The sequence below is a fragment of the Notamacropus eugenii genome, chromosome 7 (assembly GCF_028372415.1).
Source record: "Notamacropus eugenii isolate mMacEug1 chromosome 7, mMacEug1.pri_v2, whole genome shotgun sequence".
Lineage (NCBI taxonomy): Eukaryota > Metazoa > Chordata > Mammalia > Diprotodontia > Macropodidae > Notamacropus > Notamacropus eugenii.
In genome coordinates, this window is record NC_092878.1 from 19,746,008 (window position 1) to 19,769,704 (window position 23,697).

Sequence of the window (23,697 nt, forward strand, 5' to 3'; positions counted from 1 at the left end):
ACTGAAAACTTCCATAGCTCCCTATCACCTCCTGGCTCACAGAGAAGATTTTGTTTGGCATTCAAAGTCCATCATAACCTGTCCCCACATAGACACTTTTCCAGTCTTCTTATACTTTGCACCTCTCTCCACCCTCTACTCTCTTTGCTACTGCCCAAGGAAGATGCTCCATCTCCCAACTCTGGGCACTTTCCCTAGCTGTCCTCCATGCCTAGAATTCTTTCCTTTGTCATCTCTGGCTCTTGGTTTCCTCCTCTGAGGGTCAGATAAAGATCAACATTTTAGAGGAAGTCTGTCCCAATCCCTCTTAATTTTACTGCCTTTCCTCTCTTATTTCCTCTTTAACCTTTATAAAGCTGTTTTGTACACACATCTGCCTGTTATCTCTCGCATTACACTGCGAGCACCTTGAGTGTATGGGCTGTCTTTTATGTTTTTTGTATTCCCAGAACTTAGCACAGAGCCTAGGACACAGTAGGTACTTAATAAACAGGTAACGCCTGACTGACTCTTTCTCTAAACTAGGAATGTATCAAGTTCTACTCCATTCTTTTGAATTCCCAGTTTGTACAGCATATCAAAGCACCGAATTAAAAATGTGAGGAAATCCTATTGCCCACCTTATAGAATCATTTAAAAAAGAAAAGAAAACAAATGTTGTGGTACAAATTGCTCTGGACTTGAAGTCAAAGGACATGTGTTCAAATTCTGGTTCTGCTAACTATATATGTGACTTTGGGTAAGCCAATTAACCTTTTTGGAGACTCAGTTTCCTCATCTCCAAAATGAGGGAGTTGTACTGGATAATCTCTAAAATCTCTTCTAGATCAAAATCTATAATCCTCCTATTGCTGCTAAAGATTTTTCACTGTCAAGTAACAGACACAGGATGAGAAGGGACTTCCCCAAATCATGTCAGTTTATGTAGTCATCAAATACAAATAAATTAGCCATCTGACATCTTAGAGGCATTTAAAGGCACACTTAAAGACACAAGAGTCTCACACCTATCATACTGGCAAAGCTGACAAAAATAAAAAGAATGACAAATGTTAAAATTGGTCTGTCATTCTGGAAAGTAATTTGGAACAATTCCCAAAAGGTTACTAAAATGTGCATGTCCTCTGACCCAGTGATACCACTACTAGGTTCATCCTTCCAAAGGCATGAAAGAAGATATTACATGTATAAAAATATTTATAGCATCTCTTTTTGTAGTATTAAAGAACCAGAAACTAAGGGGATGTCCATTAATTGGGAAATGGCTAGACAAATTATGGTACATGAATATAATGGGATATTATTGTGCTATAAGAAATGACACGGTTTCAAAGAAACTGGAGATTTATTTGAATTGATATAGAATGAAGCGAGCAGAACCAGGAGAACAATTTCTACTTTAACATCAATATTGTACAAAACAAACAATTCTGAAATTGTAATCAAATACGATTCCATGTCAGCTATGGTGGGGCACACCTATAATTCCTGCTACTAGGGAGGCTGAGGATGGCAGATCACTTAAGGATGAGAGTTCTGAGCTGTAATAAGGCTAAAGTCAACTGAGTGTTCACACTAAGTCTGGAACCAATATAGCCCTTGGAGCACAGGGGCCACAAAGCGACCTAAGAAGGGATAAACTGACCCTGGTCAGAAATGGAGTAGATCAGAGTTTTTGTGTGGACCAGTAGTAAGGTCAATCAGGCCCATGACTGGTCACTACACTTCCAACCTGGGTGAGAAAGGAAGGCTCAGTGTCCAAAAAAAAAAAAAAAAAACTCAGAGAATCATGAAGAATACATTCACCTCATGGCAGAGAAGTGATGGAATAATATGCAAAATACGATTTGAATTTTTTAGACACGACCAGTGTGAGAATTTGTTTCACTTGACTATACTTATATGTTACAAGAAATTTCTTATATTTTCTTTTCAGAGGAAAGAGGAAGAGAACAAGTGGGAAAAAAAAAAGTGTTTTTTTTAAAATTAGATTTAGAACACTTCATACCACATACCAAGAAAAGATACAAGGGGAATACGTAAAAGGTACAAAAGGATAAATAAATTAGCGAAAAAAGAATGACCTTCCCTTTAAAATTTGTGGATTAGAGAAGAGTTCACCAAACAAGGAACAGAAAGGGTAGCAGAAGATTAAAATGGACAATTTTGAGTATACAAAATTAAAAATATTTTGCAAAAACAAAATCATTTCAGCTAACATCAGAAGGGAAATAATTAACTGGGAAAATAAATCTGCCATTAGTGTGTGAGATGAGTTAAAGGAAGGAAAAATACTGGAAGCAAGGATTTCATAACAAAACTTGGACTTGGATAAGAGAAGAGATAAATAAGAAGAAAGAGACTAGAAGGACATTAAAAGAACATGAGAAGAGAGGGAAGAGCTAAGAATGACAGGCAGAAACAAATCCAGAAAGGTGCTTGTCTTGGGAAAAAGATGGTAAAACTGGTTTTGAAAATAAAGAGATCCAGTTACACATGTCCAATAAGTAACTGCAGGTACAGGATTGAAACTGAGGTAGACTCATAGCTAGAAATATAAACCTGAAAGTCTTAAGGATATAATTCTGAAAGACTTTTGTAATCAAAGTCAAGAGAGAAGATATTGCAACCTTACTTTTTGTTGTTGTTTAGTCATTCAGTCATGTCCAACTCTTCGTCACCTCATGGACCATAGCATACCAGGCTCTTTTTTTCTCCACTATCTTCCTAAGTCTGTCCAAGCTCACGTTCACTACTTCTGTGACAAATGCTCTATCTTATCCTCTGCCATCTCCTTTTCCTTCTGCATTCAATCTTTCCCAACATCAGGGTCTTTCCCAATAAGTCCTGTATTCTCATTATGTGTGCAAAGTATTTAAGCTTCAGTGTCAGTATCTGACCTTCCAGTGAATGGTCTGAATTAATTTCTTTAAGTTATTGACTGATGTGATCTCCTTGCTGTCCATGGGATTCTCAAAAGTCTTCTCCAGTACCACAATTCAAAAGTGCTGATTCTGTGGCACTCAACTTTCCTTATAATTGAATCTCACTGTATGTTCATATTTACAAGGAATAAAAAGGAAACACAACTAGGAAAAGACAGAGGGGAAATAGTCTGGAACACAGGAAGAAGGAAAAGACCAATACAGAACAGCTTCACAGAAGCAGAAAGGAAAACATTTCAAAGGGAAGGTTGTGGTCAGTGATGAATGCTACAGAAGAGACAAATGACGTTACAGAATACGGCAATCAGGAAGTTATTAGTGGCCCGAGAATGAAAAGGACAAAATCTAAACTGTTAGGGGTTAAGGAGTAAATTGAGGGCAAAGATATGGAGGCAATTCAAACAGATTTGGGAGGGGTGGGGGAAGAGGGTAGGAAAGGAGGAAAAAATAGCTCCAAGATGATTAGAGGTTCTTTTCCTTTCTCTTCAAAACAGAAGATCTGACTGTAATTATATGAGGAAGAAAAGGAGTCAGTAAGAAGAGAGACTGATGAAACAAAAAAGTGGAAGAAGGGAACATGATCAAGAACCCAAAGCAATTAGGTTTAGAAATAAATTAAGTAAGGGAACCTCTTCTGGAACAAAAAGGAAGAATGAGTAAAAATCATCACTTTTGAGGTGAAATGGAATGGACAGAAAATCATGGAGATCATGCTTCATGCCCGCTGTCCTCTCCACAATGTCGAACAAATCTATCCATAGGGAAGGGTTCAATTAAAAGATATGGAAATTTGGAACAACCATTATTAGAACATGGTAAGTCCAGGGGAACACCATTAGGAAGTGTTGCTTGTTGGTGTACAAACTTATCAGTGGTGAAGGGGGAAGGGAGAGAAAGCATAGGGTTACTGGTTTCTACTCCAAACAAAGACCTAAAAACATCAGTGACAATCTAAATACTATTTCCCCAAAACAGAATCAAAAACTTTTTAAATCACCCATTAAGAATATACCTGCATTTTGTACAGCACCTAGCATACCAGCAAGCAAGTGGCAGGCGCAGTTAATGCCCACAGGAAATTCAGAATTTTGGAGAAGCAAGTAACAAGGAATAAACGTTTCACTACATACTGTTCTCGTGCCTTTGGATCCATTTTTTCATCATTCTTTTTTATCAAGTTCCAGAATTTTCTAAGCTTAGGAGTCTTTTTCAATTCTAATTCCAAACGTGCCTAAAAGAAGGTGGAATATAGGCATTGGTGACAGTAAATTGCACTTAGCGTAGAAACCAAACCAACATGTAATTCATTTCTCATATTTATGTATTAGAGGCAAGTCACTCTAAGCAAAACCTGAACATACTCCAAAAGCAAAGCTCCTTATACTGCTCTCCAATTCTTTTATTATGACACTCAGAATGTTTGTTATGGAATTGCCTTTTCTAATAAAAATTCTAAAGAAGATTAGCAATTAAATACAGCTCATTTCTAAATTTGGATTTAGTGTGATGCATATCTAGGAAAGTATGCTAAAAACTTATTATATTATAATTATAGGAATAAAACATTATTTTCCACACATTATGCAAAAGTTTATTGTTTTATAGGTAAAGCTGTCAGAAAAAGAAATGGACAATCTTGTTTATGCTTTTATAGAATATTAGGAAATATCCATGTAATGGTATGACAAAAAGAATACTTTAAGCTAAATATGGTTCACTTATTTTAAAAGCTGTTCAGTCCAAGTGAGGTAAATACAAAGATTTAAGTTTAAAATCAGTCTAATACCCTGCGTGGGAATATGATAATAATGTTTTACATTTATATAACTATCTTCTAAGAATTCAATAAATAGATACAATTTAAAAATTCTATGTAACTGAATACTAAGGTAATGCTTTGAAAAAATAGAAAAAAATACTAATTGAGAGATACAATTTCTAATACAATATCTAGTTGGCTCAGTGGCTAAGGACTTGGAGTCAGGAAGACCTTAGGTCAAATCTCATCTCAGATACTAGCTAAGTGACCTTGGATAAGTCACTTAATATCTCTCTACTTCAGTTTGCATCTCTATCATATGGGCATAATAACAGCCCCCAGAGATTAAGTGACATTGTATAGTGCTTTGCAAACCTTAAAGTGCTATATAGGTGCTAGCTATTATTGTTTTTATTACCAAAAATCTTACATCCAGACAGCACAAAGACCAGTTATGAAGCATGCATATCTGTTTTTGAAATAGCATCACTACTCACAGGCTGCAGACCCAACCACATTGGCAGAGAGATAAGCTGTTGTACTTGACTCCGAATCAGATCCACTTCCTATACAAGATGTCAAGAAAATAAGTTTATAAAAATATGAGAAAAGCAAATTTTTCCCTTAAATTTTCATGCACATCTTTTAAGGGAAAACATCAATAGACTAAAGTTCAGAGACAGTATAATAAAATTCCTAAGGAAAAAGAAAAAATGAAACTCAAACTTACTTATTTTTATAGGTTTTAACAAAATGTTTTGGTGGAGGAGGCAGAAATTCAAAGTTAAATATAGTTTTGGTATTAACTACAGATTTTCCTGATCCTCTGTTACCATAAGACAGCTGACTATGCTTTTGATTTCCTCTAAACTTTATTATGAAGAAAAGAAAGTTTGAGGAAAAACCCCTGAGAAAGGTTAAAATTACCAAGCTATTGAAGCAATGATCAAGGAAGAGTAACAGGATTGTCTGTTCCTGCAGAGAAAACTCATCTTCATTTTCAATAAGTACTGATTCCAAGATGCACTTGAAAAAGAAAGGGAAGTGTTCGGGCTTCTTCTTAAAAATCTAAAAAGTAAAAGAATAAACTCATTTTGAATTAGTTTATTCACAACTACATTTTATCTTCTAGAAAATACAAGTAGTTATGAGAGTATATACAAATAGAAGATATTTCTTGAAGAAATATACATAGAGGAAAAGGATATAATTCATTCTGTTAGTTTATTTTCTATTACCCTTAGCCAAATTTTTCTTAGTTTTCTTTCCAGCTAAAAGCTAAACCACCCCAATTTAAAAAATCAAACACTGGAGCCATGGGACTTCTGACAGGTAATCATTCACCTTATCTTGACTGGTCCCAAACCCCTTAGACTAGACCACCTCCAGGCCATCTTTAGTTCATGTCACTGCATGTGTACCCTGCCCTACCCCAAACATTTTCCAACCCTTACTCTGAAGAACAATAACCAAAAGGACACTACAGAAAGGATATTTAATCATCTAAGACTCCAATCATCACTCCTCTGATTTTCGTGTCCCAAACACTCCTCCCTGGTCACCATTCACACACTATTAGGACATTCCTTGAGAGCAGGACTATCTTGCTTGCTTGGATTTTTAATCCTAGTGTTAGCACAGTGCCTGGCACATAGTAAACACCTAATAAATGCTTTGTCATTCTTTCAAAGAACCACAAACACCAATGTTTACACTGAAATTCTTCATTAAGTACTTTTGATTCAATCAAATTCTTCACATTTTTTTAAGGGCTCAAGTACTTAACAAATACAATTATAAAGGTATTAAATATTTACTGATGGGTTAAAATATCTACCTTCCAACTAGTCAGTGACTCTAATCTGTCCCAGATCTGCAATCACTTAATGAACCTCTGAGACAACAGTTTGTAGAACCTTAGTTTTTACAAATGGTTGCTGGATTTCCATACAAGAATGAAGTGCATCTTGGCTACCTCTAAGGAATTAGAAGATAATCTCTCTCTCTAAAAAGTCCTTTAGGAATTGGGCAACAATATTACAGGGCACATGCATGCGAACCCTTTCAGAAACAATTATTCCCTCTTTCTACCACACTTTTTCATACACATACACACATCTAAAAGAAACAAAACTAGCATTTCAGTTGATTCCTTGATAGCCTAGAGTCATTTCATACATTTCCAAATATAAGGACTTTCACAGGAAATAAGTCTGGAATCTCTGATGTTATGAGTTCTAAGAAGCAAGCACCAATGAGAAGTTTCAGTTCGCTGGAAAAAGAAAACTATCCCAAGTCAGGGAAAAAATTTGATAACCAAAGTTACGGCACAGAAATTTAACCATGACGCAATCTCAAACACCACTCTGTTCACATTAAAGTTACAAATATATTTCCTCAGGTGGGATAAAAAAGAAACTTACAGAAAAGAAATTATCACCTCATTTCAAGAAACAGCTATTTGCATTTGTAAACTGTACTTAGCATTCACTTGGAATCACAAGCTTTGCAATCCGTGTCAGAATAACTGCACAGGTACAGTTTTTAAATTTAGGAAGTAGCTTTACTGTGAGGAATGTTGAAAGAAAAAAATAAACTGGCAAAAAAGCAACCTTTCAAATAGACACTCTCTCTGTCAGAGCTACTTTTTCCACTGTGGCAAGTACTGTGCACACAGGCACTGTTTACTGTCAAAGTTAAAAGTTCTACTACTTTGTAAGAGTTTAACTGGACACAGTGTGAAGCTACAACTCCTAGATCAAAGTCAAATTCAAGCAAGTCAAGTAATTCAAAGCTGTTACCTCCCATGCAGGGACATTTTCTCTGAACTTCTCATTCACCATACAGCAGATCGACATTAAATAGGCCTTGCTGGACACCTCTGGGGAATAATTTATCCACAGGTAATTTTCAAGGTACTGGCTGTGGAGAGTGAAAAAGCACGGAATATTTCATTAGTTGCTACCACCCACAGTAATGTGCCATTCACCTAAAAAAGCATAATTATCCATGTTTCCCTGAAAGCATTCTGAAAATTCATATTTATGATCTAAGAACACTTCACAAAGTTACCTTTAATCTAGGTCACTATTGTTGCTGCAAACTTATTCACAGAAGATAAGAATTGGGCAGATGAGACCGTGGAAGGATCATCTTAGAAGGCACCAATGGAAAGTGGCACACATTAACTGTCATGTCATTAACAAACCACAGGAGATCTCCTTACCCAGTTTCCTTCACTGAATAAAAATAAGGATGCTCAACCAAAAGAGGCTGTGAGGGCACTAGCTGATGCCATGAAAATTTTAGCAGAGAGGCAGACGTAGCTGAGACACAGAAGCCTAGCACAGTACCTTGAGTGTATAACAAATAACTGCTGCTATGACTATCACAAACTAACTTTTTGAGGAGCCATTATTAGTAAAGTCACATGTCATCTCTCCAGTATCTCCAGATAAAAAGACCTTTCACAGTTCTATCTGTAGAAAATTGAGTTATACCATTAAGTTAAAGCTTTTGTTTAATTTTAATAATTTTTCTAAGATGCTTAACATAATTTTCTAACATCAAAAACAGAAGATACTAAACATAATTGATGGTTTGTTATGAATATCTATTATGCTACATTTTCTCATCTATAAAGAAAAATAATACTTGCAACAACTTCTCTCATAAAGCTGTTATGACAGTAACAGCTTGTAAACCTTTAAAGAGCTAAAAAGATGTGTAAGACTAAAGTCCAATTTTGAGACCTCTTTCTGACAAAGGAGTGACCATGAGTTCTCAAAGGGTCTATCTGTCAAGTACAAGACCTGATCTGATAGGGCTTATTAGGTTATAATAACTTTATGTATGAGACTAGCTAAAGACTGTATCCCAGTCTTACAAAAATCAGCCTAGCTAAAAGTTCAGAGGGTCATCACCGGAGGAATAATAGGGAAAGTGCAGGGGAGGGGGCAGATAGGATGGGGAGAGAAGGGAGAAGGAGGTGTAGTCAATAGCATCTCATGAAGAAAACCAACCAAGGCAGACACTGAAGAAGGAAATACCCATACCAATAAAATCAAATATCCTTAAAGCTATAAAACAGAGGTGCCTTGAAGGGTCATTAAAGGGTATACAGCAGTTTGCCTCTACATCTTTCTGGATAGACACGCTTATCAGAATGTATCATATTTTTCCACATCTTCCCTAACATGGGCCAGAAAGAAAACAACCAAAGCTACTCCTTCTCTCCATAGGCACCCCAGAAAGAAAAATATACCACATCCCATATAAGTGAAAATTTGACAAAATTATGCTACTTGTATTATTCAGTACCATACAAGGAACGTGCAACATTTAAAGATCATGGTAACTTGGGAAAGTTAATTTTACATTTACTAGATTTTGCTAGAACATGAATGTCATTCCCCAATAAAGCACTGGGCAACTTTTTAAAACACAAAAAGCCCATCAATAATCAGGAAAAATGGAATAAAATATTATTTAGGAAAACCACAGTGAGAAAGTCAGAAGAAAAATAAAGTTTGTATCTTCGACAGACTTTTCCATTTTATGTTCTTTGTCTGGTAAGGGGAGCTAGTATTAGATGATCTTTCCACCTGTCTACGGTGAACAAAGCATAGTTACACACACACACACTGAATCTAGAAGAGAAATACACTAAACTCAACCAGGTATTATACTGAGGGAGGGCAATACTGGAGAAAGAACAGTCACAAGCAAAACAAATTTCAGGATCCTGAAGGAAGAGATTAAAGGGGGGGAAGAAAAGGAAATGATTATGTCTAGTGTCTTTGATTCACCTTAAACAACTGAGGAATGGCTGAACACATGGGTGTAATGGAATGTTACTGTGCTGTAAGAAATGATAATGGATGATTTCGAGAGCTTGGAGCACTAACAAAGGCAGAGCAAAGTAAGCAGAACTAGAGAACTATTTATATACAGACAGAAATATTGTAAAGAAAGACAAACTGAAAGACTTACGCACTCTGATAACGCAATGACCAACCACAAATCCAGAAGACTTATCCATGAAGCACACTGCCACCCTCCTGACAGAGGTGATGGGTATGAGGCACAGAGATGCTCACTTTTGGACACAGCCACTATCTGGATTTATTCTGTTTTGCCTAACTGTGCCCATCTGTTACAAAAGTCTGGTTGTCTGGGGGTTTTTTTTCTATTTTTCTCCCAGTTTATAATGAGAAAAATGGTATGGGAGAGGGGGATTAGAAATGGTGATGCCCAAAAAATGCCACTGTAACATTTTTTAAAAGTTCAGAAGGAAATAATATCAAAGCAAAATGGTCTTAAAAGTAACAGAGAATTTATTACATACCTTATTTTAAAAAGCAAGCAATAAAAGTCACAGTTTCACAGAAAAATCCTCCTTTTTGTCTTAAGTATATGGTAAAACTTTTTTTTTAATGTTTAAAAAAATTTAACATAGTTCCAGGTTTGGTTCATATAAGTAAGTAATGACAAGGCAGGAGATCAAGCAACAAGTAGGCAGTCTTTGGTTAATAAAACTTACTCTCTTTCTAGGTGGATCCATGTTGTCAAGACCTCTGACCATGAGGTCTGTGTAAGTTCAGGGCAGCTACACTTGAATCCTGTACAGAAAGTTCTTGGGCTGACCTCCTGTCTGGATAATACACTTATCCAGGCCTTTCCTTGTCACGAGCCCTGAAGTTGCTTTCCTCCCTATACAAGTTCTGGTTTCTGGCTGTTTACTATGGCCCATCTACAACGTCCTCCTGACTTCTGACATGCTGACATCTCATACCAGTTTGACTAGAACATCTTTGCTTCCACTTCCCGGACCCTGGAGACTCACCCTACACTCCCAAACTCTTGCTACCAATGGAACACTCATTTCTATGACCTAAAATGCTATGTGATTCTTCTGTTCAGATTATTTATGAAGGAAATGCTACTAATTGGGTCAAAAGTTCTGCATGCTCAATCTCTAAACTATCCAGTTAAGTCTTAGAGAAAAATTCTGTTCCATGGTCATAAACTATGCTACTGACAGGTTCTTATAAATATAAATAGATCATGAGGAGACCAAGGGAAAAATCATGACTGATTCAATATAATCCATTAATAGCTACCAGAAAAAGAGCTCACAATTCAGGTTTTACTGAGGATGTGTTTTACTTACGCATGTGATGGGGAACATCCACATATTCCAAATAACCAATTCTAAAACTAAGATCCTTCTGTATTTTCAAATTCTTTCCTGTTTCAATTTTAAATCCTTTACAGGCCTTTCAGCTCTGAAAAAAATCAGTTATTGTATAGGAACAAGTATATCGACTATTTTAACTTTAGTCAAAACAACTTAAAGATTTTTTTTTAACTTACCTAAATTCCAGAAGCATTATTTTCCGAATGGCAAATCTAAAAGGCAAAAATAAAGCATATTTTTTTAAATGTGAGAAATTATTTCTTCCTATGGCTTCACTACCAATATTTCAAAGTCATTACTATACCTGCACTTTTCAAATCTTTATTTTTATATAGAATTGCCATTTTATGTGCAATTTGCCCATAAAATTTACAAAGGCCAGTTCATTAAACTTCTAAGCATTTTTATAATACACCTTCTATACATGATTCATAAAAACAACTATCACCATTTTGCGGATACCAAATCAAAGACATGGGGAAAAAATACACATAACAAAGCTTCATTAATACTCATATCACCTAGTTACCAGTCAACCTAAGGAGGCTTAGAGAGATGGCTGGTTTCATAGAAAGCTATGGATAATGGATGCAAGAGGAGTTAGAAGGAAACGGACTCAAGATGCTGCATGAGATAGGCATTCTAAATATGATTATAATATCCATTTGCTTTGCTGGACAATACATTTGTTCCAAGGAAGAGTTTCTATTCAGGAAGGGACTGAGGTAGGTTAGTGGGCAGAGACAGAGAACAAAGAGCATCAATAAAATGTTCAATGCACAGAACACAAAAAGTGCAGAAGAGAACACAAACAGAAACGCCTTGTTATTTCCCAGAAAATTTAACATATTTTACAAACAATATAACAGAAATTCAATTTCTTCTATAAGCCTCTCGTTCTCTCTATGTATATACAGACAGAAAGACACAGACAGATATATACAGGTACAGATATCTGTCTGTGTTTCTTGATAATTAAGTTCAAAATAAAACAATTTTTAAAAAGGTTCCAAGAACAAAGGGTTCCAATCACCTTCTTTCAGGGTCATAAACTACAGATACAACTTTTAAAGAATTAGATGACTTTTTCCCATTTATTGCTATTTCTTGAGCTTTGTGCTCTCTACAAAACACAAAGGAAACATGCAATGCTGTTGAGGGAAAAGGAGTAAAAAATTCAGAGGGATCATTAGATTTTTCTATTTATTACACTGTTCTTTAGTTCTAAAAAATTATTTTATTTAAATAGATAAGATGATGTTGGTCTTTATATATCTTTCCAAAAAGCTAGTTCGAATATCTACTAATTTAATTTTTTACCATTTTGTATAATGGCAATAAAGCAGCCAGACCAGAACATTGCCACTGGATCATGGTCTCCCATTTTGAAAATTAAATGTGTAGGCATTATGAATTTATAATACCCAAGAGACCATAAATCCTATCAAAATCCTATTTCACTGCTTTCTGAAACAGTCTCACCGAGCAATCTATGCCATAGAGCTCTGCTGAGCATGAAATGGTGAAGGCTTTCAGTTTGTAAAAGCCTAAAGAGAAAGCAAGAGACTAACTCCCATAGCTACACAGGCCATTCCGCAGGTGTGACATCCAATGGCACTCAGGATCTCTAGCTGCTTCACAGCGACATTTCACTTCATTTCATGTCATAATCCATCCACATTTATCCAGTGGCCAAGATGTACAAGCTTAGTAACAAGTGCTATAAGAAGACAGAAAACAAAAAGAAGGCATATTTCTCTAATTCAGTGCAGTATTCCATGCACCGCTTGGGGGAAGAGATGAGATAGTTTTCTTTTTCATAAAAATGGGTAGTCATTCTTTACCGAACCTGACTAAAAAACTTCACTCTTTATTAATGCTAATTTATGTCATATTAATGCTAATTTATGTCATATTATTAAATCTGCTTTTTTTCTAATCCAGAACACCATATTTAGGAATACATAGTAATTCCTTACTTGACCACTTTTTCTAACTTCCCCATATTCCCTTTTTCCCTCAGACTAGCTAAATTTTTTATGCTGTTAAGTCACTGAGTTCCTGTAATTTGCAATCACTTCTCAGAAGTGTGTATAGCAAATAACGTCCGTTTTGATGTGAAACTAACATAGAAAAGTTTACAAAAGACTTTTACAAAAGATTACACATGTTTATAATGGTCCGTGGGAACGCAGAGCTTCCCTACAGCAATATCAAAGAGAAGGATGTCTATATGAGGCTGAATCTAATTTGACACCTTTAGAAAGTGAGGAACTAAAATAATTGGCTTTATTCCTTCCTTTAAGTCACTTTTTCTTTTTTAAACCAAATCTGTTTCTTCAGAATATATGAAATGAGAGTAATTATAAAATGCAAAACAATAATATGTGGTCATCACAATTTCTCAACTACTTTTTTGGGTCACCTTTCAATGTTTTCTACTTTGTATCAAGGTAGCAAGACAGCTGAGGAAAAGGTAAGTAGGAATCTCTAAACCAGATTTTATTGGAAGAAAAGGACTTATGTTCCAAAGAAGAATAACACTGTCAAGACCAAAATGGCACTTCTTTCTCAAAACCATAAAGCAAAAATGACTCCTAAAATGGCTATCTCTTTAAGTCCTATGATGATCAACATATAAGATAGAGAAAAAAAAATGGGATTATAGCAACACTGGTGTCAGTAAACAGATAGAGAACATCATTTCCCATCAATACACAACTGGGGAACATGAGAGGAATCATAATTTCCATCACAGCATCCAGGTATCTGCCACATTAGGTCTATAAGCATGCAAGACAACTTTCAATATCCTTCTTGGACTAGATAGGATGTACAATGTGCTATTTTAATTAGCCTAGGAATGGAATGTAAAAGTATTCATTAAGTCTTCATCATGTGCCAAACATTATGCAAAGGGCTGGGACTACAAACTGAAAGCCAGACAACAGCTCAAATTCTATTTGTTGGATATAAAATGTATGGGAGGAATGGTCAGCCACAGGACAGCTGGAAAGGCCCAGTCATACTTTGGGTTCAACAAGAGAGCTGATGGAAAAATCCGAAGCTCCTTATGCTGCTGTTTGGAAGGGGAAATCAAATTAGGCTCAGGGCAGGCAGGGTTTAAGTGAGGGTAGAAAAGGTACAAAAGCATCCTGCAGTGATCCAGGGACTCTGCCTTCTGGAAGCAAGGTTGCAGGGGAGGGCAAGTCAAAAGAAGTCTTGTGGCAATCCCCACGAATTCCTCTCTATGCTTCTCCAGAGTGATCTCTGGTCCAACAAAATGTAGGAGGTCCCATGGTTACCGAACAGGTTCTGCTTGCTGGTACACAGCAGTGGATCAGGGTGAGAGGGAAGGAGAAAGCAGTGTTCAAGGTGGGGGAAGGCAGAGGATATCCAAAAAGGTAATACTGCCTTCTGGTAACCTTGTTTCTAACCATATACATAAAATTCAATCCCTTTGTGCTCCATAACTCCTCTTCCAAAGGTAACGTTTTTGCTAAGTCAATAACTGAGCTAAGTAGTATTTGTGGGTTAAAAAGAAATAAAATCAAGCTTTTGATTTATATAAACTTCTGTGGTGCACTAGAAAAAACTCTTTTCATCAAATTTTCCATCTGAGTATGTAAGGGCAGTAAGCTAGGGAAAAAAGCTTAAAACCCAAAACATCGCCTTAAAATGACCTATTTTCCAAACACAATATTGAGTTCAAAAATTTGGACAGATTCTCTCCTCTCAGTTCACAAAGTTCCTACCCTGGTGCAGGCCTCATGTCCTCATATGTGGACTATTACAACAGCCAGCTGGGTGATTCCCTTGCCTTATGTATCCCCCTTTTCCAGTCTACTTTTCTCTTAGCTATCAGTGACTATGTCGGCCCCTATAGCGATAAACTCCAGAGGCTCCCTATTACCTCCAGGACCAAATATAAAGTCCTCTGTCTGGCATTCAAAGTCCTTCACAACCTGGTTCCTTTTCTTACACTTCACTGCCCTCTGCACACTCCACAACCCCAGAGCTGGCCCTCTTCCTGTTCCTTAAACATGATACTATCATCTCCCAATTCCATGCATCTTCACTGGCTAGCCCCCCTTCCTAGTCTGCTCTCCTTCCTCACCTCCACCTCCTGGATTTCCTCAAGAGTTAGCTCAAATCCCATCTTCTGCAACAGGCCTTTCCCAGCCCTATCTCCCCAGTGCCAATGCTTTCCCTCTGAGATTACTTCCTATCTCCACTGTATCTATCTTGCATGTACATAATTGTCTATATGCTGTCTTTCCCATTAGAATGTGAACTCCCTGAGGGCAACTGTATTTTTATCCTTCTTTGGATCCCTAGAGCTTAGCACAATGCCCGGCACACAGAGAGCACTAAAGGTATACTTGGTGACTTGCTGACTTGACTTTCTGATGAACATCTACAGGTCACTAAAAATGGTGTCATACAGCATAGGTTAGCTATAAAAAAAATTCTACAGAAGTAGAAAAACTATCACTTGGACATTTTTAAAAAGAAAATCATTACAAACACTTTTACAATCTTACAAGTTTGCAGTAATCATTTAAAACAAAATAATAATGAGGACTAACTACTTACTACTAATACACTTCCTAAGGATACGGAGGAGGCTGAAAGAAAACTGTTATGGATTGGGAAGCTGTCTTATTTTTCAAGGCTATCCTATTCTAGACAACTACTATGGTCAAAAGTGACAATATTTTCCTATTACTTGCAGTTAGATACCAATACAAAGTACTAACCACAATACATTTTAAGTAAATTACAAAACTTTGACTTAAACTATTAAAACATCTAATGCTTCTAGTTAAATATTAAGGGCACTTTATGGCAATAAATTGTCTATCATGACAGACTAGAAACAAGTTAACAAATCTTACATCAAACTATTCCCACACTACCCATGACCCTCAAATCATCATTGTTCAGGAAAATGGCTACCTTAGGCAGTAGACTCCAAAATGGCCATTTAAATTTTTAAATACACTTTGTATCTGAAGTGTGCTAGAATGCTTCTTACACTTCGGGGCAGAATGTAGTCAGTTCAGTTTTTCTTTAAGCATCTGAAAATGTGTAAAGGGTGAGGAAATAACTATTAAGATTGCCATTATAAATCTGAGTGGGCCTGGCAAATGACAGTCCCTGCCTTCAGCTGCTACAAGTAACACAGCCAAGTCTTCACTGCTTAAAAATAACTGGTGGTTTTTAAGTCATTTTGTTATTTGCACACCAACAAAAGGAATCTTAAAACCAAAGTTTTACATGTGCAAAAAAAAATTATGGAAATTTGTTTCTTCTCTTGTTTTAAACTATTTTCCAAGAAATGGTCAAAAAAAAGTAGTGAGAATACAACAAATGCTACAGAAAGAATGGGATGTTGGCAGAAAAGTCTCAGAGCAGGGGTTTTCAAGATGAGGGCCATGAATCTGGGGGGCTCTGTGTGTGTGTGTGTGTGTGTGTGTGTGTGTGTGTGTGTGTGTGTGTGTATGTGTGTAAACATACACAAAGAAACTATTTCAATATAACCTGGTTTCATTTATAATACTACATAACTTATTCTGTGCATCTGCAAACATTACTCTGAAATGGGGCTATACAGGCTTCACCAGACTAACAAGAGAGTCCATGACTCAAAACAGTTCAAAGCTCCTTAACTTAGAGGGGCAGCTTTAAATATCATTTCTGTGAAAGAGACTGGTCTTGTTTTGCTCAATGTCAAAAGGCAGAAGGAAGGACAGCCGAGGACAGACGCAACTGAAAGGCAGATTTGGGGCTCAATATCAAGAAAAAGCTTCTAAGCAATTAAAAATCTCCCACAGTAGAATGACTGGCTGCCTTCATTCTAAAATGACAGGAACAAAGCTTTAGATCTGGAAAGGACCTCAGACGTCATACAGTTCAACCTTGTCCTTTCCCAGATGAAGATTCAAGGTATAAATGAAGTGAAGGTTCAGAGCAACTTGGATAGACAGTATATATTTGGTAAGTGAAAATCCTAAATGACACATCCACCCAGAAGAAACTTACAAGTGAAACAGTAGCAAAGGAATGGCATATTTGTCCCAAGTAAATCAACAGAAGAAGTGGTAGATTTAAATAAAAGCCTCAATTCTAAAAATTTAGTAATCATAGCAACAGATTCCAATATTGAACATTTAATTATATTACCTTAAATCTTATTTTACTCTGCCAGTTTGAGGTACATAACTTGGTCTTCTGTTAAAGCAGAAATTACATTACTTATCCCAAAATGTCAATTTACACCTTCGCATTTACAACATTTTACTCCTTCTTTCCCAATATCTTTCCAAATGCACTTTCTAAGGATAAATCACACAAAATAAGTTAAAATGCACTGTACTTTAAACATCATCTGCTACCCTGTGACCATGAATCTCACTTAGAAGGCTTGGTAATACATAACGGCTTACTACGATCAGCACAAAATCAGCCACAAATGGGTATCTGAAAGATTCCCTCTTTAAACTGGACGTTGTACTGGACAACTTCTAGGACTACAGCTCACAAAGGAAGGGTCCACAGGCATTTTTCTGTGTTGCATTCATCAAAACATTCTGTACAATTGTAGCATATGTATAAGAAAGGCACCTTGTTGAATGAGAACCTAGAAGGTTACATTTTGGCTCCACTTCATCAAACACTTTTTTTTTAGTCAACAAACAAGCACAATGCAATCTTATGTTCTCAGCACCTTTCAGTCAACTGTATGACTATAAAGATGTGGAAGGACTAAGTAAGAATATTACTTTTTGTGAAAGCCTGCCTATTTCCTTGTTCTATTTCCATCAAGGATACCCACAATATACATGTAGGTTTTCATAAAAATTTTATAGAAATAAAAAAGTAAGCATTAGGGTTGACAGGTACTGATGTCCTCCTGACTGCCTTTTTTTATTAGTACCACTGTTTTTTCACATCATTGGTACCCTCCCTTCTTTCAGCTTTCTTGAAAATTGAACTTTCCATGTGTGCCCTAAAATTGCATTCCATCCAGGACAGCCCTCCTACTCTGTGAACACTTGGTCTGGTCAAGATGCTCCTCCTGTCTTCATTCTGGGTACTGCCATTTCCACTTCTTCAAAAAGCACAAAGCACCAAGATGTTAAGAATCCAAATGTAATAGTGATAGCTATCACTTATAAAGCACTTACTATGTGCCAGGCACCGTGCTAAGCACTGTATGATTATTCTCATTTGATCCTCACAACAACCCTGGGAGGTAGTCGCTATTATTATTTCCATTTTACAGCTAAAGAAACTGAGGCAAACAGATGAAATGACTAGTCCAGGGTCACACAGCTAGTATGTGTCTGAGACTAGATCTGAACTCAGATCTTCCCGACTCCAGGCCCAGAGTTCTATCCACTGCACCACCTAGCTGCCTAGGAGGCAAACGTAATGGTTTCACTAGCAATAATGACAAAAGTATGGTTATTATAAAAATGATGACGACATTTTCTTCTATTCTTATTCTGCTTCTTGTTCTTCCAGTTTTCCTTAAATGCTCTTGTAATAAGTTAATTTTACTGTTCTGGGAACAAAACTTTCTGAAAACTCATTTTTCCTCCGCTGCTTTTCAATGTTCTGTAAGATGCTGCTGCACAGGACTCTGCAGGTGACTTTATAGTGGAAACGTGCATTACCACTGCCTGCCACGTAGCTTAACTTGACAAAAATCAAGTTTCTGACAGAATAGGTAACTCTGGCCTCTTCGCTGCGAGGACTGCTTGACATTACACTTCAGCAGGAAATGGTGATGATGACAGTAACAAAAGACGCTGCTGATTCACATCAAGATCTGTTCCTTTTCCTACTTTTCGGCATGAAAAGCTCGTATGAAGAGCTGCTTTAACAGAAGAGTAACTTTCATTGCGTAGTACTTCTTTTCATCTTTATCTTTTCTTCTAATTTGCTGTCAGCCAAATGGGCATTAATTATTCTAACAAATCAATGGTCGAAATGTACACAAGGCAGCCCATTCAGACTCCCCTATCAGTAATCCTCATTTCTTTTTTTTAGTTACTGTAGTTTATTTTTTTAATTTTATTTGTTTCCAGGGTTCTACAATCACATTCATATATCTTAGATTTTTCCCCTCTCTACCCACCTACCTCCCACCCCTCCTCGAGATTATACAATTTTATACAGGTTCTACATACACATTCCTATCAAACACATTTTCACCTTAGTCATGTTACATAGAAGAATTAAAATGAATGGAAGAAATCATAAAACAAACCAAAACATAATACAAAAGAAAATGATTTGCTTCATTCTGCAATCGATTCTGTAGTTCTTTCCCTGAATGTGGAAGGCATTTTGCCTTAAGAGACCATCTGGGAATTATTTAAGTCCTTGCATTGCTACGAAGGATGACCAGAAAAATTCCTTGCACACTGTGGTTGTTGCTGTGTACAAAGTTCTCCTGGCTCTGCTCCTTTCACTCAGCATTAGTTCATATAAGTCTTTCCAGGCTTCTCTGAAGTCTTCCTGTTCATCATTTTTCTTATAGCACTATAGTATTCCATTACATTCATACATCATAATTTATTCAGCCATTCCCCAGTTGATGGGCATCCCCTTGATTTCCAGTTCTTGGCCACCACAAAGAGAGCTGCTATTAATATTTTTGTACAAATGGGACCCTCTGCCATTTTTATGATCTCTTGAGGATACACAGTCCTAGAAGCAATATTGTTGGGTCAAAGGGTATGCACATTTTTGTAGCCCTTTGGGCATAGTTCCAAATTGCTCTCCAGAATGGTTGGATCAGCTCACAGCTCCACCAACAATGAATTAGTGTTCCAACTCTCCCACATCTTCTCCAACATTTATCATCTTTCTGTTTTGTCATGTCAGCCAATCTGATAAGTGTGATGTGGTACCTCAGGGTTGATTTGATTTGCATCTCTCTAATCAATAGTGATTGAAAGCGTTTTTTTCATTATGACTATAGATAGCTTTCATTTCTTCCTCTGAAAATTGCCTGTTCATATCCTTTGACCATTTATCAACTGGGAAATGACTTGTATTCTTGTACATTTGACTCAGTTTTCTACATGTTTTAGAAATGAGGCCTTTATCACAGATACTAGTTGCAAAAATTCTTTCCCAGTTTTCTGCTTCCCTCCTAATCTTGGTTGCATTGGATTAGTTTGTGCTAAAACTTTTCAATTTAATGTAATCAAAATTATCCATTTTGCATTTCATAATGTTTTCTATCTCTTGTTTAGTCAAAAAGTCTTCCCTTCTCCACAAATCTGATAAATACACTATTCCTTGTTCCACTAATATGTTTATAGTATTCATCTTTATACCCAGATCACGTACCCATTTGGACTTTATTCTTGTGTGCAGCGTCACGCACTGATCTATGCCTAGTTTCCGCCACACTGTTATCCAGTTTTCCCAGCAATTGTTTGTTAGCCAGTACCAAGTGGTTTTGATAACTGCTGCTTTATAATACAATTTGAGATCTGGTAGAACTAGGCCACCTTCCCTAGCATTTCTTTTTATTAGTTCCCTTGATATTCTGGACCTTTTGTTCTTCCAGATGAATTTTGATATTATTTTTTCTAGCTCTAGAAAATAATTATCTGATAGTTTGATTGGTATGGCACTGAATAAGGAAATTAATTTAGGTAGAATTGTCATTTTTATTATGTTAGTTTGGCCTACCCACGAGCAACTGATGTTTTTCCACTTACTTAGATCTGACTTTACTTGTGCAAAGTGTTTTGTAATTGTGTTCATATAGTCCCTGGATTTGTTTTGGCAGGCAGACTCCCAAATATTTTATAGTGTCTACCCTAGCTTTAAATGGGATTTCTCTTTCTATCTCTTGCTGTTAGGCTTTGTTAGTAATACACAGAAATGCAGAAGATTTGCGTGGGTTTATTTTGTGACCTGCAACTTTGCCGAAGTTGGATATTATTTCAAGTGCTTTTTTACTTGAATCTCTGGGATTCTCTGAGTGTATCATCACATCATCTGCAAAGAGTGATAACTTAGTTTCTTCTTTGCCTATTCTTATTCCTTCAACTTCTTTATCTTCCCTAACTGCTACAGCTAACATATTGAATAATAGTAGTGATAATGGACATCCTTGTTTCACCCCTAATCTTACTGGAAATGCATCTAGCTTGTCCCCATTGCATATAACGTTTCTTGATGGTTTTTGGTAGATACAGCTTATTATTTTATGGAAAGTTCCATTTATTGCTATGCTTTCCAGTGTTTTCAATAGGAAGGGGTGTTGTATTTTGTCAAAAGCTTTTTTTGCATCTATTGAGATAACCATGTGATTTCTATTAGTTTTTTTTGTTGATACGATCAATAATGCTAAGAGTTTTCCTAATATTGAACCAGTCCTGCATTCTTGGTATAAATCCTACCCGATCATAATGTATCATTCTCGTGATAAGTTGCTGTATTCTTTTTGCTAAAATCTTATTTAAAATTTTTGCATCTATCTTCATTAGAGAAGTTGGTCTATAATTTTCTTTCTCTGTTTTGGCTCTTCCTGGTTTAGGTTTCAAAACCATATTTGTATCATAAAAAGATTTGGGAGGACTCCTTCTTCCCCAACCTTCCCAAATAGTCTATATAGTATTGGAATTTAAAGTTCTTTAAATGTTTCATAGAATTCACTTGTAAATCCATCCAGCCCTGGAGATTTTTTCATAGGGAGTTCTTTGATGACTTGTTCAACCTGTTTTTCTGAGATGGGGTTGTTTAAGTATTCGACTTCCTCTAATCATCATTTCTTAGCTATAAAGATAGACTCATTAGTTTTTATATATATATATGTATATATATATACATATATATAGTTAGTACGATGTGAATTGATGCAAAGTGCAGTGAGCACAACCAGGAAAACACTGTACACAGTATTAGCAACACTGTACTATAAAGAACTGTAAATGACTAGCTATTCTGGGCATTACAATGATCCAAGACAATCCCAAAGGACTAATAATGACGCATACTGTCTGCTTCCAGAGAAAGAAGTGATATTGTCCGAATACAGACTAAAGCATGCTATTTTTCACTTTCTTCCTTTCTTTCAATCCTTTTTTTTAATTCAAGTCTTCTTACACCACATTACTAATTAGGGAAATGTTTTACCTGATCACACATGTATAGCCTACATACGATTGCTTACTGTCTCAGGGATGGGGGAGAGAAGGGAAAGAAGAAGGGACAGAATTTGGAACTCAAAACTTTAAAAAATGTTTAAAAAGAGTTTTAACATGTAATTGGGGGAAAAAAACAAAAGTTTTTTTTTTATAAGAGTCAACATGATGTAGTAGAAAGAGAGCTGACCTTGGACCCAGGAAAACCAGGTTTCAAACCCTAAGCAAGTTACTTAACTTCTTAGTGCTCCCAGGCAATCCAAGTTCACATATTGCAAAAGAGGTGTTTGTCTGCATTGGTGAAGGAAGTTCCTTAGACTAAAAAAATCACAAATTAATTGAAAAGAATATTTTTTTTCTCTTCTGCCCCTCTTTTAATATTATTTGGAACACAGGATAATCAGGGACTTCCCAATTCTCTTCCTGAAAAAAAGTACTGTTGAGAGAGACATGGATGGATGCATAAGTTATATATCTATCCATCTTTCTATATGTGGGTATATATATATGTATGTGTGCATGTATGTTCATGTGTGTGCATACATATATAACTAACGTGTGTATGTGTGTACGCACAAACCTTTGGCCTCTTTTAGTGCTTTAAACTGTATCATGCTTTCCAATTTACTCTTCATCATCCTCCCTCATAATCGGCTTTGATATTAAAGTCACTGATTATTAAAAGGACATGTTTATTTAATTTGGAGTCTTTACTGAGTCCTTTATAGGATTTCTCTATTTCCTTATCACCTGCTACAGATGTTGGCACCTAAACCGCAATTATTTTGCAACAGTCTTTTTTATTACACTCAACATAATCCTAGAGGAGATGATGAAGCATTACACAAAATGGTGTTTCCTGTTGCCTTTGAACACACAAGGAGAAATATGTAAAAGACATGGTCCAAGATATATATAATTGGAAAAAGAGGTAGGCTGGTCATGTAGCTAGATATATAGCTCAGGTACTATGACAGTACCTATGAACTGTGAAAAGACCTAAAAGAAAGCCATCCACCACTACCTTAACTTCACAGGCCATCTGTGAAGGACCGGGACAAAAGTCAGTCAAAAAGGGCTTCAGTCACTCATCTGATAAATAATTATTTCTAAACTTTAAAATGTAGGACCAGAAGATGTTTAAATACCCTCACTCCTAACTCATGAGTCTACTCTGAAAAACAGTCCCATAGGCTTAGTGATCTTTCCCCCAACTTCCAAAAAAAAAAACAAACACAGTTGTGCTGAAACTTAATTCCTCCAACCTAAACCAGAAACTGGGTGGCAGAAAGGCAAAGCAGGATTCTTAGGAGTCTTCAGACAGGTCAAGCCACCCTTCCAGCACAATTACTTCCAAAATACAGACTGTGTTAGGAAGATGAAAAAAAATCAGTCAGTCCTAAAGGTGAAAACAAGACGTTGCCTACCTTGACCTGACGATCTCTTTTTCATATATGGCTTCAATGACCTGTTAACAAAAATATAAGTATGCAATACTGAATCAAAGCTATTTTGATATATTCTGTTTATTTTTCAGATAGTAATTCAGTTTATTTAATTAGTAGTTTTCAGCTCCTGAGATTACACAAGACAATCTGTTTTAGAAACAATATATAA

The 23,697-nt window shown here is 36.3% G+C and overlaps 1 protein-coding gene across 1 annotated transcript in view; it reads right to left on the reverse strand.

Annotated features, from left to right (window-relative positions):
• The window catches only part of AQR (aquarius intron-binding spliceosomal factor), a 127,952-nt gene that overhangs the window by 78,437 nt on the left and 25,818 nt on the right, over positions 1-23,697 (reverse strand). Inside the window, exons 4-9 of the mRNA XM_072622850.1 lie at positions 23,508-23,548; positions 11,080-11,115; positions 7,506-7,626; positions 5,632-5,772; positions 5,202-5,270; positions 4,076-4,176 (exon numbers count right to left, since the gene is read on the reverse strand). Coding sequence (XP_072478951.1) covers positions 4,076-4,176; positions 5,202-5,270; positions 5,632-5,772; positions 7,506-7,626; positions 11,080-11,115; positions 23,508-23,548 — 509 coding nt within the window. The remainder of the gene's footprint in view (positions 1-4,075; positions 4,177-5,201; positions 5,271-5,631; positions 5,773-7,505; positions 7,627-11,079; positions 11,116-23,507; positions 23,549-23,697) is intronic.